This window comes from Oncorhynchus nerka, unplaced genomic scaffold (assembly GCF_034236695.1).
Source record: "Oncorhynchus nerka isolate Pitt River unplaced genomic scaffold, Oner_Uvic_2.0 unplaced_scaffold_810, whole genome shotgun sequence".
Classification (NCBI taxonomy): domain Eukaryota; kingdom Metazoa; phylum Chordata; class Actinopteri; order Salmoniformes; family Salmonidae; genus Oncorhynchus; species Oncorhynchus nerka.
Window position 1 is genome coordinate 183,643 of NW_027040445.1, and position 14,898 is coordinate 198,540.

General features: G+C 49.8%; 1 protein-coding gene across 2 annotated transcripts in view; it reads left to right on the forward strand.

The window, feature by feature from the left end:
• Positions 1-7,842: 7,842 nt before the first annotated feature.
• LOC135571071 (FERM, ARHGEF and pleckstrin domain-containing protein 1-like) overlaps positions 7,843-14,898 on the forward strand; it is a 54,420-nt gene continuing 47,364 nt past the window's right edge. For both annotated transcript variants that reach the window (XM_065016878.1, XM_065016877.1), the window contains exons 1-2: positions 7,843-7,927; positions 11,601-11,838. In XM_065016878.1, the coding sequence (XP_064872950.1) occupies positions 7,901-7,927; positions 11,601-11,838 (265 nt within the window). In that variant the 5' untranslated portion in view covers positions 7,843-7,900. The remainder of the gene's footprint in view (positions 7,928-11,600; positions 11,839-14,898) is intronic.

A 14,898-nucleotide genomic window follows, 5' to 3' on the forward strand; every position in this document is an offset into this window, starting at 1 on the left:
GAGGACAGTGTGTCTGTGAGGTGTGTGTGTGTCCTCTGAGAGGACAGACCCAGGTTTTCAGCACCACTCTTCAGTGAGTCACTGACAGACAGCCTAGTGTCATACAGGGACTGATCATCCTCAGAGACCCCTGGTGAGAGGACCCATCAGAGACCCCTGGAGGACAGACCCATACTGACCCTGAGAGGACAGACCCATCATACTGCTCCCCTAGGAATACTACTCCTCTGAGAGGACAGACCCATCAGAGGACCCAGTGAATACGACCTCTGAGAGGACACCTGGTGGACTGCCCATCAGAGAGGACAGACCTGGTGAATACTGCCCTCAGAGGACAGACCTGGTGAATACTGACTCCTCAGGACCCTAGTGAATACTACCTCAGGACAGAGACTCCTCTGAGAGGACAGACCCATCATAGACCCCTGAGAGGACAGACCCATCAGACTCCCTGGTGGACAGACCCATCAGAGACCCCTGGTGGACAGACCCATCAGACCCTGGTGGACAGACCCATCAATACTACTCCCTGAGAGGACAGGTGGACTGACCCTGAGAGGACAGAGACCCCTGGAGGACAGACCCATGAAGACTGCTCCTCTGGAGGACAGACCCATCAGACAGACCCCTGGTGGACAGACCCATCAGAGACCCCTCTGAGAGGACAGACCTAGTGAAACTACTCCTCTGAGAGGACAGACCTTTTAGTCCTCTGAGAGGACTCCAGTGAATACTGAGAGGACAGACCTAGTGAATACTGCTCCTCTGAGAGGACAGACCTAGTGAATACTGCTCCTCTGAGAGGACAGACCTAGTGAATACTGCTCCTCTGAGAGGACAGACCTAGTGAATACTGCTCCTCTGAGGACAGACCTAGTGAATACTGCTCCTCTGAGAGGACAGACCTAGTGAATACTGCTCCTCTGAGAGGACAGACCTAGTGAATACTGCTCCTCTGAGAGGACAGACCTAGTGAATACTGCTCCTCTGAGAGGACAGACCTAGTGAATACTGCTCCTCTGAGAGGACAGACCTAGTGAACACTACTCCTCTGAGAGGACAGACCTAGTACTACTCCTCTGAGAGGACAGACCTAGTGAATACTACTCCTCTGAGAGGACAGACCTAGTGAATACTGCTCCTCTGAGAGGACAGACCTAGTGAATACTGCTCCTCTGAGAGGACAGACCTAGTGAATACTGCTCCTCTGAGAGGACAGACCTAGTGAATACTCCTCTGAGAGGACAGACCTAGTGAATACTGCTCTGAGAGGACAGACCTAGTGAATACTGCTCCTCTGAGAGGACAGACCTAGTGAATACTCCTCTGAGAGGACAGACCTAGTGAATACTGCTCTGAGAGGACAGACCTAGTGAATACTGCTCCTCTGAGAGGACAGACCTAGTGAATACTGCTCTGAGAGGACAGACCTAGTGAATACTACTCCTCTGAGAGGACAGACCTAGTGAATACTGCTCCTCTGAGAGGACAGTGAATACTGCTCCTCTGAGAGGACAGACCTAGTGAATACTGCTCCTCTGAGAGGACAGACCTAGTGAATACTGCTCCTCTGAGAGGACAGACCTAGTGAATACTGCTCCTCTGAGAGGACAGACCTAGTGAATACTCCTCTGAGAGGACAGACCTAGTGAATACTGCTCCTCTGAGAGGACAGACCTAGTGAATACTGCTCCTCTGAGAGGACAGACCTAGTGAATACTACTCCTCTGAGAGGACAGACCTAGTGAATACTACTCCTCTGAGAGGACAGACCTAGTGAATACTACTCTGAGAGGACAGACCTAGTGTATACTGCTCCTCTGAGAGGACAGACCTAGTGAATACTGCTCCTCTGAGAGGACAGACCTAGTGAATACTGCTCCTCTGAGAGGACAGACCTAGTGAATACTACTCCTCTGAGAGGACAGACCTAGTTAATACTACTCCTCTGAGAGGACAGACCTAGTGAATACTGCTCCTCTGAGAGGACAGACCTAGTGAATACTACTCCTCTGAGAGGACAGACCTAGTGAATACTACTCCTCTGAGAGGACAGACCTAGTGAATACTGCTCCTCTGAGAGGACAGACCTAGTGAATACTGCTCCTCTGAGAGGACAGACCTAGTGAATACTGCTCCTCTGAGAGGACAGACCTAGTGAATACTGCTCCTCTGAGAGGACAGACCTAGTGAATACTACTCCTCTGAGAGGACAGACCTAGTGAATACTGCTCCTCTGAGAGGACAGACCTAGTGAATACTGCTCCTCTGAGAGGACAGACCTAGTGAATACTGCTCCTCTGAGAGGACAGACCTAGTGAATACTCCTCTGAGAGGACCTCTGAGAGGACAGACCTAGTGAATACTGCTCCTCTGAGAGGACAGACCTAGTGAATACTGCTCCTCTGAGGACAGACCAGATACTACTCCTCTGAGAGGACAGTGAATACTGCTCTGAGAGGACAGACCTAGTGAATACTACTCCTCTGAGAGGACAGACCTAGTGAATACTGCTCCTCTGAGAGGACAGACCTAGTGTATACTGCTCCTCTGAGAGGACAGACCTAGTGAATACTGCTCCTCTGAGAGGACAGACCTAGTGAATACTGCTCCTGAGAGGACAGAGTGATACTGCTCCTCTGAGAGGACAGACCTAGTGAATACTGCTCCTCTGAGAGGAGTGAATACTCCTCTGAGAGGACAGACCTAGTGAATACTGCTCTGAGAGGACAGACCTAGTGAATACTGCTCCTCTGAGAGGACAGACCTAGTGAATACTGCTCCTCTGAGAGGACAGACCTAGTGAATACTACTCCTCTGAGACAGACCTAGTGAATACTGCTCCTCTGAGAGGACAGACCTAGTGAATACTGCTCCTCTGAGAGGACAGACTGAGAGTGACAGATACTGCTCCTCTGAGAGGACAGACCTAGTGAATACTGCTCCTCTGAGAGGACAGACCTAGTGAATACTACTCCTCTGAGAGGACAGACCTAGTGAATACTGCTCCTCTGAGAGGACAGACCTAGTGAATACTGCTCCTCTGAGAGGACAGACCTAGTGAATACTGCTCCTCTGAGAGGACAGACCTAGTGAATACTACTCCTCTGAGAGGACAGACCTAGTGAATACTGCTCCTCTGAGAGGACAGACCTAGTGAATACTGCTCCTCTGAGAGGACAGACCTAGTGAATACTGCTCCTCTGAGAGGACAGACCTAGCTCCTCTGAATACTGCTCCTCTGAGAGGACAGACCTAGTGAATACTGCTCCTCTGAGAGGACAGACCTAGTGAATACTACTCCTCTGAGAGGACAGACCTAGTGAATACTGCTCCTCTGAGAGGACAGACCTAGTGAATACTGCTCCTCTGAGGGGACAGACCTAGTGAATACTCCTCTGAGAGGACAGACCTAGTGAATACTGCTCCTCTGAGAGGACACCTAGTGAATACCTGAGTGAGATACTACTACTCCTCTGAGAGGACAGACCTAGTGAATACTGCTCCTCTGAGAGGACAGACCTAGTGAATACTGCTCCTCTGAGAGGACAGACCTAGTGAATACTGCTCCTCTGAGAGGACAGACTCTGAGAGGACAGAATACTGCTCCTCTGAGAGGACAGACCTAGTGAATACTGCTCCTCTGAGAGGACAGACCTAGTGAATACTGCTCCTCTGAGAGGACAGACCTAGTGAATACTACTCCTCTGAGAGGACAGACCTAGTGATACTGCTCCTCTGAGAGGACAGACTAGTGAATGCTCCTCTGAGAGGACAGACCTAGTGAATACTGCTCCTCTGAGAGGACAGACCTAGTGAATACTGCTCCTCTGAGAGGACAGACCAGTGAATACTGCTCCTCTGAGAGGACAGACCTAGTGAATACTGCTCCTCTGAGAGGACAGACTAGTGAATACTACCTCTGAGAGGACAGACCTAGTGAATACTACTCCTCTGAGAGGACAGACCTAGTGAATACTACTCCTCTGAGAGGACAGACCTAGTGAATACTGCTCCTCTGAGAGGACAGACCTAGTGAATACTACTCCTCTGAGAGGACAGACCTAGTGAATACTGCTCCTCTGAGAGGACAGACCTAGTGAATACTGCTCCTCTGAGAGGACAGACCTAGTGAATACTACTCCTCTGAGAGGACAGACCTAGTGAATACTACTCCTCTGAGAGGACAGACCTAGTGAATACTACTCCTCTGAGAGGACAGACCTAGTGAATACTACTCCTCTGAGAGGACAGACCTAGTGTATACTGCTCCTCTGAGAGGACAGACCTAGTGAATACTGCTCCTCTGAGAGGACAGACCTAGTGAATACTGCTCCTCTGAGAGGACAGACCTAGTGAATACTGCTCCTCTGAGAGGACAGACCTAGTGAATACTGCTCCTCTGAGAGGACAGACCTAGTGAATACTACTCCTCTGAGAGGACAGAATACTGCTCCTCTGAGTGAATACTGCTCCTCTGAGAGGACAGACCTAGTGAATACTGCTCCTCTGAGAGGACAGACCTAGTGAATACTGCTCCTCTGAGAGGACAGACCTAGTGAATACTGCTCCTCTGAGAGGACAGACCTAGTGAATACTGCTCCTCTGAGAGGACAGACCTAGTGAATACTGCTCCTCTGAGAGGACAGACCTAGTGAATACTGCTCCTCTGAGAGGACAGACCTAGTGAATACTGCTCCTCTGAGAGGACAGACCTAGTGAATACTACTCCTCTGAGAGGACAGACCTAGTGAATACTGCTCCTCTGAGAGGACAGACCTAGTGAATACTCCTCTGAGAGGACAGACCTAGTGCTCCTCTGAGAGGACAGACTCTGAGAGGACAGATACTGCTCCTCTGAGAGGACAGACCTAGTGAATACTGCTCCTCTGAGAGGACAGACCTAGTGAATACTCCTCTGAGAGGACAGACCTAGTGAATACTGCTCCTGAGAGGACAGACCTGATACTGCTCCTCTGAGAGGACAGACCTAGTGAATACTACTCCTCTGAGAGGACAGACCTAGTGAATACTACTCCTCTGAGAGGACAGACCTAGTGAATACTGCTCCTCTGAGAGGACAGACCTAGTGAATACTACTCCTCTGAGAGGACAGACCTAGTCCTCTGAGAGGACAGAATACTACTCCTCTGAGAGGACAGACCTAGTGAATACTGCTCCTCTGAGAGGACAGACCTAGTGAATACTGCTCCTCTGAGAGGACAGACCTAGTGAATACTGCTCCTCTGAGAGGACAGACCTAGTGAATACTGCTCCTCTGAGGAGGACAGACCTAGTGAATACTGCTCCTCTGAGAGGACAGACCTAGTGAATACTGCTCCTCTGAGAGGACAGACCTAGTGAATACTGCTCCTCTGAGAGGACAGACCTAGTGAATACTGCTCCTCTGAGAGGACAGACCTAGTGAATACTGCTCCTCTGAGAGGACAGACCTAGTGAACTGCTCCTCTGAGAGGACAGACCTGAATACTGCTCCTCTGAGAGGACAGACCTAGTGAATACTGCTCCTCTGAGAGGACAGACCTAGTGAATACTGCTCCTCTGAGAGGACAGACCTAGTGAATACTGCTCCTCTGAGAGGACAGACCTAGTGAATATACTCCTCTGAGAGGACAGACCTAGTGAATACTGCTCCTCTGAGAGGACAGACCTAGTGAATACTCCTCTGAGAGGACAGACCTAGTGAATACTGCTCCTCTGAGAGGACAGACCTAGTGAATACTGCTCCTCTGAGAGGACAGACCTAGTGAATACTGCTCCTCTGAGAGGACAGACCTAGTGTATACTACTCCTCTGAGAGGACAGACCTAGTGAATACTGCTCCTCTGAGAGGACAGACCTAGTGAATACTGCTCCTCTGAGAGGACAGACCTAGTGAATACTGCTCCTCTGAGAGGACAGACCTAGTGAATACTACTCCTCTGAGAGGACAGGACAGTGACTGCTCTGAGAGGACAGACCTAGTGAATACTGCTCCTCTGAGAGGACAGACCTAGTGAATACTACTCCTCTGAGAGGACAGACCTGAGAGGACAGTACTACTCCTCTGAGAGGACAGACCTAGTGAATACTGCTCCTCTGAGAGGACTAGTACTACTCTGAGAGGACAGACCTAGTGAATACTGCTCCTCTGAGAGGACAGACCTAGTGAATACTGCTCCTCTGAGAGGACAGACCTAGTGAATACTGCTCCTCTGAGAGGACAGACCTAGTGAATACTGCTCCTCTGAGAGGACAGACCTAGTGAATACTGCTCCTCTGAGAGGACAGACCTAGTGAATACAGACCTAGTGAATACTGCTCCTCTGAGAGGACAGACCTAGTGAATACTGCTCCTCTGAGAGGACAGACCTAGTGAATACTACTCCTCTGAGAGGACAGACCTAGTGAATACTGCTCCTCTGAGAGGACAGACCTAGTGAATACTGCTCCTCTGAGAGAGGACAGACCTAGTGAATACTGCTCCTCTGAGAGGACAGACCTAGTGAATACTACTCCTCTGAGAGGACAGACCTAGTGTATACTGCTCCTCTGAGAGGACAGACCTAGTGAATACTGCTCCTCTGAGAGGACAGACCTAGTGAATACTGCTCCTCTGAGAGGACAGACCTAGTGAATACTGCTCCTCTGAGAGGACAGACCTAGTGAATACTGCTCCTCTGAGAGGACAGACCTAGTGAATACTGCTCTGAGAGGACAGACCTAGTGAATACTACTCCTCTGAGAGGACAGACCTAGTGAATACTGCTCCTCTGAGAGGACAGACCTAGTGAATACTGCTCCTCTGAGAGGACAGACCTAGTGTATACTGCTCCTCTGAGAGGACAGACCTAGTGTATACTACTCCTCTGAGAGGACAGACCTAGTGTATACTACTCCTCTGAGAGGACAGACCTAGTGTATACTACTCCTCTGAGAGGACAGACCTAGTGAATACTGCTCTGAGAGGACAGACCTAGTTAATACTACTCCTCTGAGAGGACAGACCTAGTGTATACTGCTCTGAGAGGACAGACCTAGTGAATACTGCTCCTCTGAGAGGACAGACCTAGTGAATACTACTCCTCTGAGAGGACAGACCTAGTGTATACTGCTCCTCTGAGAGGACAGACCTAGTGTATACTACTCCTCTGAGAGGACAGACCTAGTGAATACTGCTCTGAGAGGACAGACCTAGTTAATACTACTCCTCTGAGAGGACAGACCTAGTGTATACTCCTCCTCTGAGAGGACAGACCTAGTGAATACTGCTCCACTACCCCATCTGCTGGTGGAGCTGTGTAACTACCCCATCTGCTGGTGGAGCTGTGTAACTACCCCATCTGCTGGTGGAGCTGTGTAACTACCCCATCTGCTGGTGGAGCTGTGTAACTACCCCATCTGCTGGTGGAGCTGTGTAACTACGCCGATTAGCTCAGTGTTCTCTAGTAAGGGTACATGTGGCACATTCTATATGTGGGTTGGAGAATCTCAGGAATGCAGTCAACGTGTCATAACTCTCTCAACCAATCACAGGAAGGGGATCGATGCTTCTCGGCTGTTAATCACGCTGTTGCAATGTGGTTTCGATTAGAGATGGACAGATGGTTTACTGAATGAGTGATGTTGTTTCTCCACTTGCCCCTCACTGTGGTGTCACTGAGAGAGGAAACACTGTCTGTCTGTCTGTCTCCTGCAGGGTCAGGCTCAGCAGCAGGTAACCATGTTGTTTCTCCACTTGCCCCTCACTGTGGTGTCACTGAGAGAGGAAACACTCTGTCTGTCTGTCTCCTGCAGGGTCAGGCTCAGCAGCAGGTAACCATGTTGATTTCTCTCTGTCACCAGGGAGGGGCGGTCCAACGCCCACATTAAAGGAGACTACCAGCGTGTCGGTGACGTCATGCTGAAGAACATTCAGGGGTTAAAGGTACAGTAGACGTGGATATCGTTCCCTTCAACATGTCCTCAGAGTAATGACCTGTGGGTGACGTCATGCTGAAGGACATTCAGGGGTTAAAGGTACAGTAGACGTGGATATCGTTCCCTTCAACATGACCTCAGAGTAATGACCTGTGGGTGACGTCATGCTGAAGGACATTCAGGGGTTAAAGGTACAGTAGACGTGGATATCGTTCCCTTCAACATGTCCTCAGAGTAATGACCTGTGGGTGACGTCATGCTGAAGGACATTCAGGGGTTAAAGGTACAGTAGACGTGGATATCGTTCCCTTCAACATGTCCTCAGAGTAATGACCTGTGGGTGACGTCATGCTGAAGGACATTCAGGGGTTAAAGGTACAGTAGACGTGGATATCGTTCCTTCAACATGTCCTCAGAGTAATGACCTGTGGGTGACGTCATGCTGAAGGACATTCAGGGTTAAAGGTACAGTAGACGTGGATATCGTTCCCTTCAACATGACCTCAGAGTAATGACCTGTGGGTGACGTCATGCTGAAGGACATTCAGGGGTTAAAGGTACAGTAGACGTGGATATCGTTCCCTTCAACATGTCCTCAGAGTAATGACCTGTGGGTGACGTCATGCTGAAGGACATTCAGGGGTTAAAGGTACAGTAGACGTGGATATCGTTCCCTTCAACATGTCCTCAGAGTAATGACCTGTGGGTTGCTGAAGGACATTCAGGGGTTAAAGGTACAGTTACAGCCATCATGTCCTCAGAGTAATGACCTGTGGGAATATCTAGGAGTGGATATCGTTCCATGGGGTTGGTCATGTAATAATCACATGGGGTTGAAGGCATCTATACAGGAGCAGCTAACAGTCCTCTGTCCTCAACCCCTCTGGGTCTCTCTCTAACCCCTACATCTTCTACCTAACCTACCCCTCTCCTCTCTCTCTACCCCCTACATCTTCTACCTAACCTCCCCTCTCCTCTCTCTCTAACCCCTGACATCTTCTACCTAACCATGATCTCCTCTGGCTCTCTAACCCCTCTCCTCTGTCCCTAACCCCTCTCCTCTGTCCCTAACCCCTACATCTTCTACCTAACCTACCCCTCTCCTCTCTCTCTAACCCCTACATCTTCTACCCAACCTACCCCTCTCCTCTCTCTCTCTAACCCCTCTCTTCTCTAACCTAACCCCTCTCCTCTCTCCCTAACCCCTCTCCTCTGTCCTCTAACCCCTCTCTCTGTCCCTAACCCCTACATCTTCTACCTAACCTACCCCTCTCATCTTCTATCCTAACCTACCCCTCTCCTCTCTCCCTAACCCCTACATCTTCTACCTAACCTACCCCTCTCCTCTCTCCTAACCCCTCTCCTCTCTCTCTAACCCCTCTCCTCTCTCCTAACCCCTACATCTTCTACCTAACCTACCCCTCTCCTCTCTCTCTAACCCCAACATCTTCTACCTAACCTACCCCTCTCCTCTCTCCCTAACCCCTCTCCTCTCCCCCTAACCCCTCTCCTCTCCCCCTAACCCCTCATCTTCTCCTAACCCCCCTCCTCTCTCTCTAACCCCTACATCTTCTACCTAACCCCTCCCCTCTCTCTCTAACCCCTACATCTCCCCCTAACCCCTCTCCTCTCTCCTAACCCTCTCTCTTCTCCTAACCCCTACTCTCTCTAACCCCTACATCTTCTACCTAACCCCTCTCCTCTCTCCCTAACCCCTACATCTTCTAACCCCTCCTCTCTCCCTAACCCCTACATCTTCCCCTCTCCTCTCTCTCTAACCCCTACATCTTCTACCTAACCTACCCCTCTACTATCTCCCTAACCCCTACATCTTCTACCTAACCTACCCCTCTCCTCTCTCTCTAACCACTACAACTTCTACCTAACCTACCCCTCTCCTCTCTCTCTAACCCCTACATCTTCTACCTAACCTACCCCTCTCCTCTCTCCCTAACCCCTACATCTTCTACCTAACCCCTCTCCTCTCTCTCTAACTCCTACATCTTCTACCTAACCTACCCCTCTCCTCTCTCTCTAACCCCTCTCCTCTCTCTCTAACCCCTACATCTTCTACCTAACCTACCCCTCTCCTCTCTCTCTAACCCCTACATCTTCTACCTAACCTACCCCTCTCCTCTCTCTCTAACCCCTACCTCTTCTACCTAACCACTCTCCTCTCCCCTAACCCCTCTCCTCCCCTAACCCCTCTAATCTCTCCCTAACCCCTCTCCCTCTCCCTAACCCCTCTCCTCTCCCCCTAACCCCTCTCCTCTCCCCTAACCCCTCTCCCTCTCCCCCTAACCCCTCTCCTCTCTCCCTAACCCCCTCCTCCTAACCCCTCCTCTCTCCCTAACCCTCTCCTCTCTCTCTAACCCCTCTCCTCTCCCCTAACCCCTCTCCTCTCTCCCTAACCCCTCTCCGCCTAACCCCTCTCCTCTCCCCCTAACCCCCTCTCCTCTCCCCCTACCCCTCTCCTCTCTCCCTAACCCCTCTCATCTCCCCTAACCCCTCTCCTCTCTCCCTAACCCCTCTCATCTCCCCTAACCCCTCTCCTCTCTCCCTAACCCCTCTCCTCTCTCTCTAACCCTCTCCTCTCCCCCCTAACCCCTCTCCTCTCTCCCTAACCCCTCTCCTCTCCCCCTAACCCCTCTCCTCTCTCCCTAACCCCTCTCCTCTCCTCTCTCCCTAACCCCTCTCCTCTCTCCCTCTCCCCTAACCCCTCTCCTCTCCCCTAACCCCTCTCCCTAACCCCTCTCCTCTCTCCCTAACCTCTCTCCCTAACCCCTCTCCTCTCCCCTAACCCCTCTCCACTCCCTAACCCCTCTCCCCCTAACCCCTCTCCTCTCCCCCTAACCCCTACATCTTCTCCCTAACCCCCCTCCTCTCCCCTAACCCCTCTCCTCTCCCCTAACCCCTCTCCTCTCTCTCTAACCCCTTTCCTCTCTCCCTAACCCCTCTCCTCTCTCCCTAACCCCTCTCCTCTCTCTCTAACCCCTCTCCTCTCCCCCTAACCCCTCCCTCTCTAACCCCTCCTCTCTCCCTAACCCCTCTCCTCTCTCCCTAACCCCCTCTCCTCTCCCCTAACCCCTCTCCTCTCTCTCTAACCCCTCTCTCTCTCTCTAACCCCTCTCCTCTCTCCCTAACCCCTCTCCTCTCCCCTAACCCCTCTCCTCTCTCCTAACCTCTCTCCCTAACCCCTCTCCTCTCCCCTAACCCCCTCTCCCCTAACCCCTCTCCTCTCCCCCTAACCCCTCTCCCTAACCCCTCTCCTCTCCCTAACCCCTACATCTTCCCCTAACCCCTCTCCTCTCCCCCTAACCCCTCTCCTCTCCCCCTAACCCTCTCCTCTCCCCTAACCCTCTCCTCTCTCCCTAACCCCTCTCCTCTCCCTAACCCCCTCTCTCTCTCTAACCCCTCTCCTCTCCCTAACCCTCTCTCTCTCTCTAACCCCTCTCCTCTCCCCTAACCCCTCTCCTCTCTCTCTAACCCCTCTCCTCTCTCCCTAACCCCTCTCCTCTCCTCCTAACCCCTCTCCTCTCTCCCTAACCTCTCTCCCTAACCCCTCTCCCCTAACCCCTCTCTTCCCCCTAACCCCTACATCTTCTCCCTAACCCCGCTCCCCTCCCCCTCCCCTAACCCCTCTCCTCTCCCCCTAACCCCTCTCCTCTCTGCCCCAGCAGCAGTTGACGTCCCACCTGCAGCGTCACGGTGAGGTGTTGGTTGAGTTGGAGCGTTCCTGCCGTGCCTCCCAGCGGCTGCAGGAAGTGTGTCGAGAGTTTGAGCAGCAGAAGGTGTGTTACCTGTCCCTGAACATGTTCCTGCTACGCCCTCTGCATCGTCTGCTGCACTACAAACTGATTCTGGAGAGACTCTGCAAACACTACCCCCCCACACACCAAGACTTCAGAGACAGCAGAGGTAGGACCCTGCTCCTCTAGTTAATATCTCAGAGAGAACCCTGTTCCTCTAGTTAATATCTCAGAGAGAGAACCCTGCTCCTCTAGTTAATATCTCAGAGAGAGAACCCTGCTCCTCTAGTTGTCTAGTTAATATCTCAGAGAGAGAACCCTGCTCCTCTAGTTAATATCTCAGAGAGATAACCCTGCTCCTCTAGTTGTCTAGTTAATATCTCAGAGAGAACCCTGCTCCTCTAGTTGTCTACTTAATATCTCAGAGAGAACCCTGCTCCTCTAGTTAATATCTCAGAGAGAGAACCCTGCTCCCTAGTTGTCTAGTTAATATCTCAGAGAGAGAACCCTGCTCCTCTAGTTGTCTAGTTAATATCTCAGAGAGAGAACCCTGCTCCTCTAGTTGTCTAGTTAATATCTCAGAGAGAACCCTGCTCCTCTAGTTGTCTAGTTAATATCTCAGAGAGAACCCTGCTCCTCTAGTTGTCTAGTTAATATCTCAGAGAGAACCCTGCTCCTCTAGTTGTCTAGTTAATATCTCAGAGAGAATATGCTCCTCTAGTTGTCTCAGAGAGAACCCTGCTCCTCTAGTTGTCTAGTTAATATCTCAGAGAGAACCCTGCTCCTCTAGTTGTCTAGTTAATATCTCAGAGAGAACCCTGCTCCTCTAGTTGTCTAGTTATATATCTCAGAGAGAGAACCCTGCTCCTCTAGTTGTCTAGTTAATATCTCAGAGAGAACCCTGCTCCTCTAGTTGTCTAGTTAATATCTCAGAGAGAACCCTGCTCCTCTAGTTGTCTAGTTAATATCTCAGAGAGAGAACCCTGCTCCTCTAGTTGTCTAGTTAATATCTCAGAGAGAGAACCCTGCTCCTCTAGTTGTCTAGTTAATATCTCAGAGAGAGAACCCTGCTCCTCTAGTTGTCTAGTTAATATCTCAGAGAGAACCCTGCTCCTCTAGTTGTCTAGTTAATATCTCAGAGAGAGAACCCTGCTCCTCTAGTTGTCTACTTAATATCTCAGAGAGAACCCTGCTCCTCTAGTTGTCTAGTTAATATCTCAGAGAGAACCCTGTTCCTCTAGTTGTCTAGTTAATATCTCAGAGAGAGAACCCTGCTCCTCTAGTTGTCTAGTTAATATCTCAGAGAGAACCCTGCTCCTCTAGTTAATATCTCAGAGAGAGAACCCTGCTCCTCTAGTTAATATCTCAGAGAGAGAACCCTGCTCCTCTAGTTAATATCTCAGAGAGAGAACCCTGCTCCTCTAGTTAATATCTCAGAGAGAGAACCCTGCTCCTCTAGTTAATATCTCAGAGAGAGAACCCTGCTCCTCTAGTTGTCTAGTTAATATCTCAGAGAGAGAACCCTGCTCCTCTAGTTGTCTAGTTAATATCTCAGAGAGAGAACCCTGTTCCTCTAGTTGTCTAGTTAATATCTCAGAGAGAGAACCCTGCTCCTCTAGTTGTCTAGTTAATATCTCAGAGAGAGAACCCTGCTCCTCTAGTTAATATCTCAGAGAGAGAACCCTGCTCCTCTAGTTAATATCTCAGAGAGAGAACCCTGCTCCTCTAGTTGTCTAGTTAATATCTCAGAGAGAACCCTGCTCCTCTAGTTGTCTAGTTAATATCTCAGAGAGAACCCTGCTCCTCTAGTTGTCTAGTTAATATCTCAGAGAGAGAACCCTGCTCCTCTAGTTAATATCTCAGAGAGAACCCTGCTCCTCTAGTTGTCTAGTTAATATCTCAGAGAGAGAACCCTGCTCCTCTAGTTGTCTAGTTAATATCTCAGAGAGAGAACCCTGCTCCTCTAGTTGTCTAGTTAATATCTCAGAGAGAACCCTGCTCCTCTAGTTAATATCTCAGAGAGAGAACCCTGCTCCTCTAGTTAATATCTCAGAGAGAGAACCCTGCTCCTCTAGTTAATATCTCAGAGAGAGAACCCTGCTCCTCTAGTTAATATCTCAGAGAGAGAACCCTGCTCCTCTAGTTAATATCTCAGAGAGAGAACCCTGCTCCTCTAGTTGTCTAGTTAATATCTCAGAGAGAGAACCCTGCTCCTCTAGTTGTCTAGTTAATATCTCAGAGAGAGAACCCTGTTCCTCTAGTTGTCTAGTTAATATCTCAGAGAGAGAACCCTGCTCCTCTAGTTGTCTAGTTAATATCTCAGAGAGAGAACCCTGCTCCTCTAGTTAATATCTCAGAGAGAGAACCCTGCTCCTCTAGTTAATATCTCAGAGAGAGAACCCTGCTCCTCTAGTTGTCTAGTTAATATCTCAGAGAGAACCCTGCTCCTCTAGTTGTCTAGTTAATATCTCAGAGAGAACCCTGCTCCTCTAGTTGTCTAGTTAATATCTCAGAGAGAGAACCCTGCTCCTCTAGTTAATATCTCAGAGAGAACCCTGCTCCTCTAGTTGTCTAGTTAATATCTCAGAGAGAGAACCCTGCTCCTCTAGTTGTCTAGTTAATATCTCAGAGAGAGAACCCTGCTCCTCTAGTTGTCTAGTTAATATCTCAGAGAGAACCCTGCTCCTCTAGTTGTCTAGTTAATATCTCAGAGAGAGAACCCTGCTCCTCTAGTTAATATCTCAGAGAGAACCCTGCTCCTCTAGTTGTCTAGTTAATATCTCAGAGAGAACCCTGCTCCTCTAGTTGTCTAGTTAATATCTCAGAGAGAGAACCCTGCTCCTCTAGTTGTCTAGTTAATATCTCAGAGAGAGAACCCTGCTCCCCTAGTTGTCTAGTTAATATCTCAGAGAGAGAACCCTGCTCCTCTAGTTGTCTAGTTAATATCTCAGAGAGAACCCTGCTCCTCTAGTTGTCTAGTTAATATCTCAGAGAGAACCCTGCTCCCCTAGTTGTCTAGTTAATATCTCAGAGAGAGAACCCTGCTCCCCTAGTTGTCTAGTTAATATCTCAGAGCGAGAACCCTGCTCCTCTAGTTGTCTAGTTAATATCTCAGAGAGAGAACCCTGCTCCTCTAGTTAATATCTCAGAGAGAACCCTGCTCCTCTAGTTGTCTAGTTAATATCTCAGAGAGAGAACCCTGCTCCTCTAGTTAATATCTCAGAGAGAA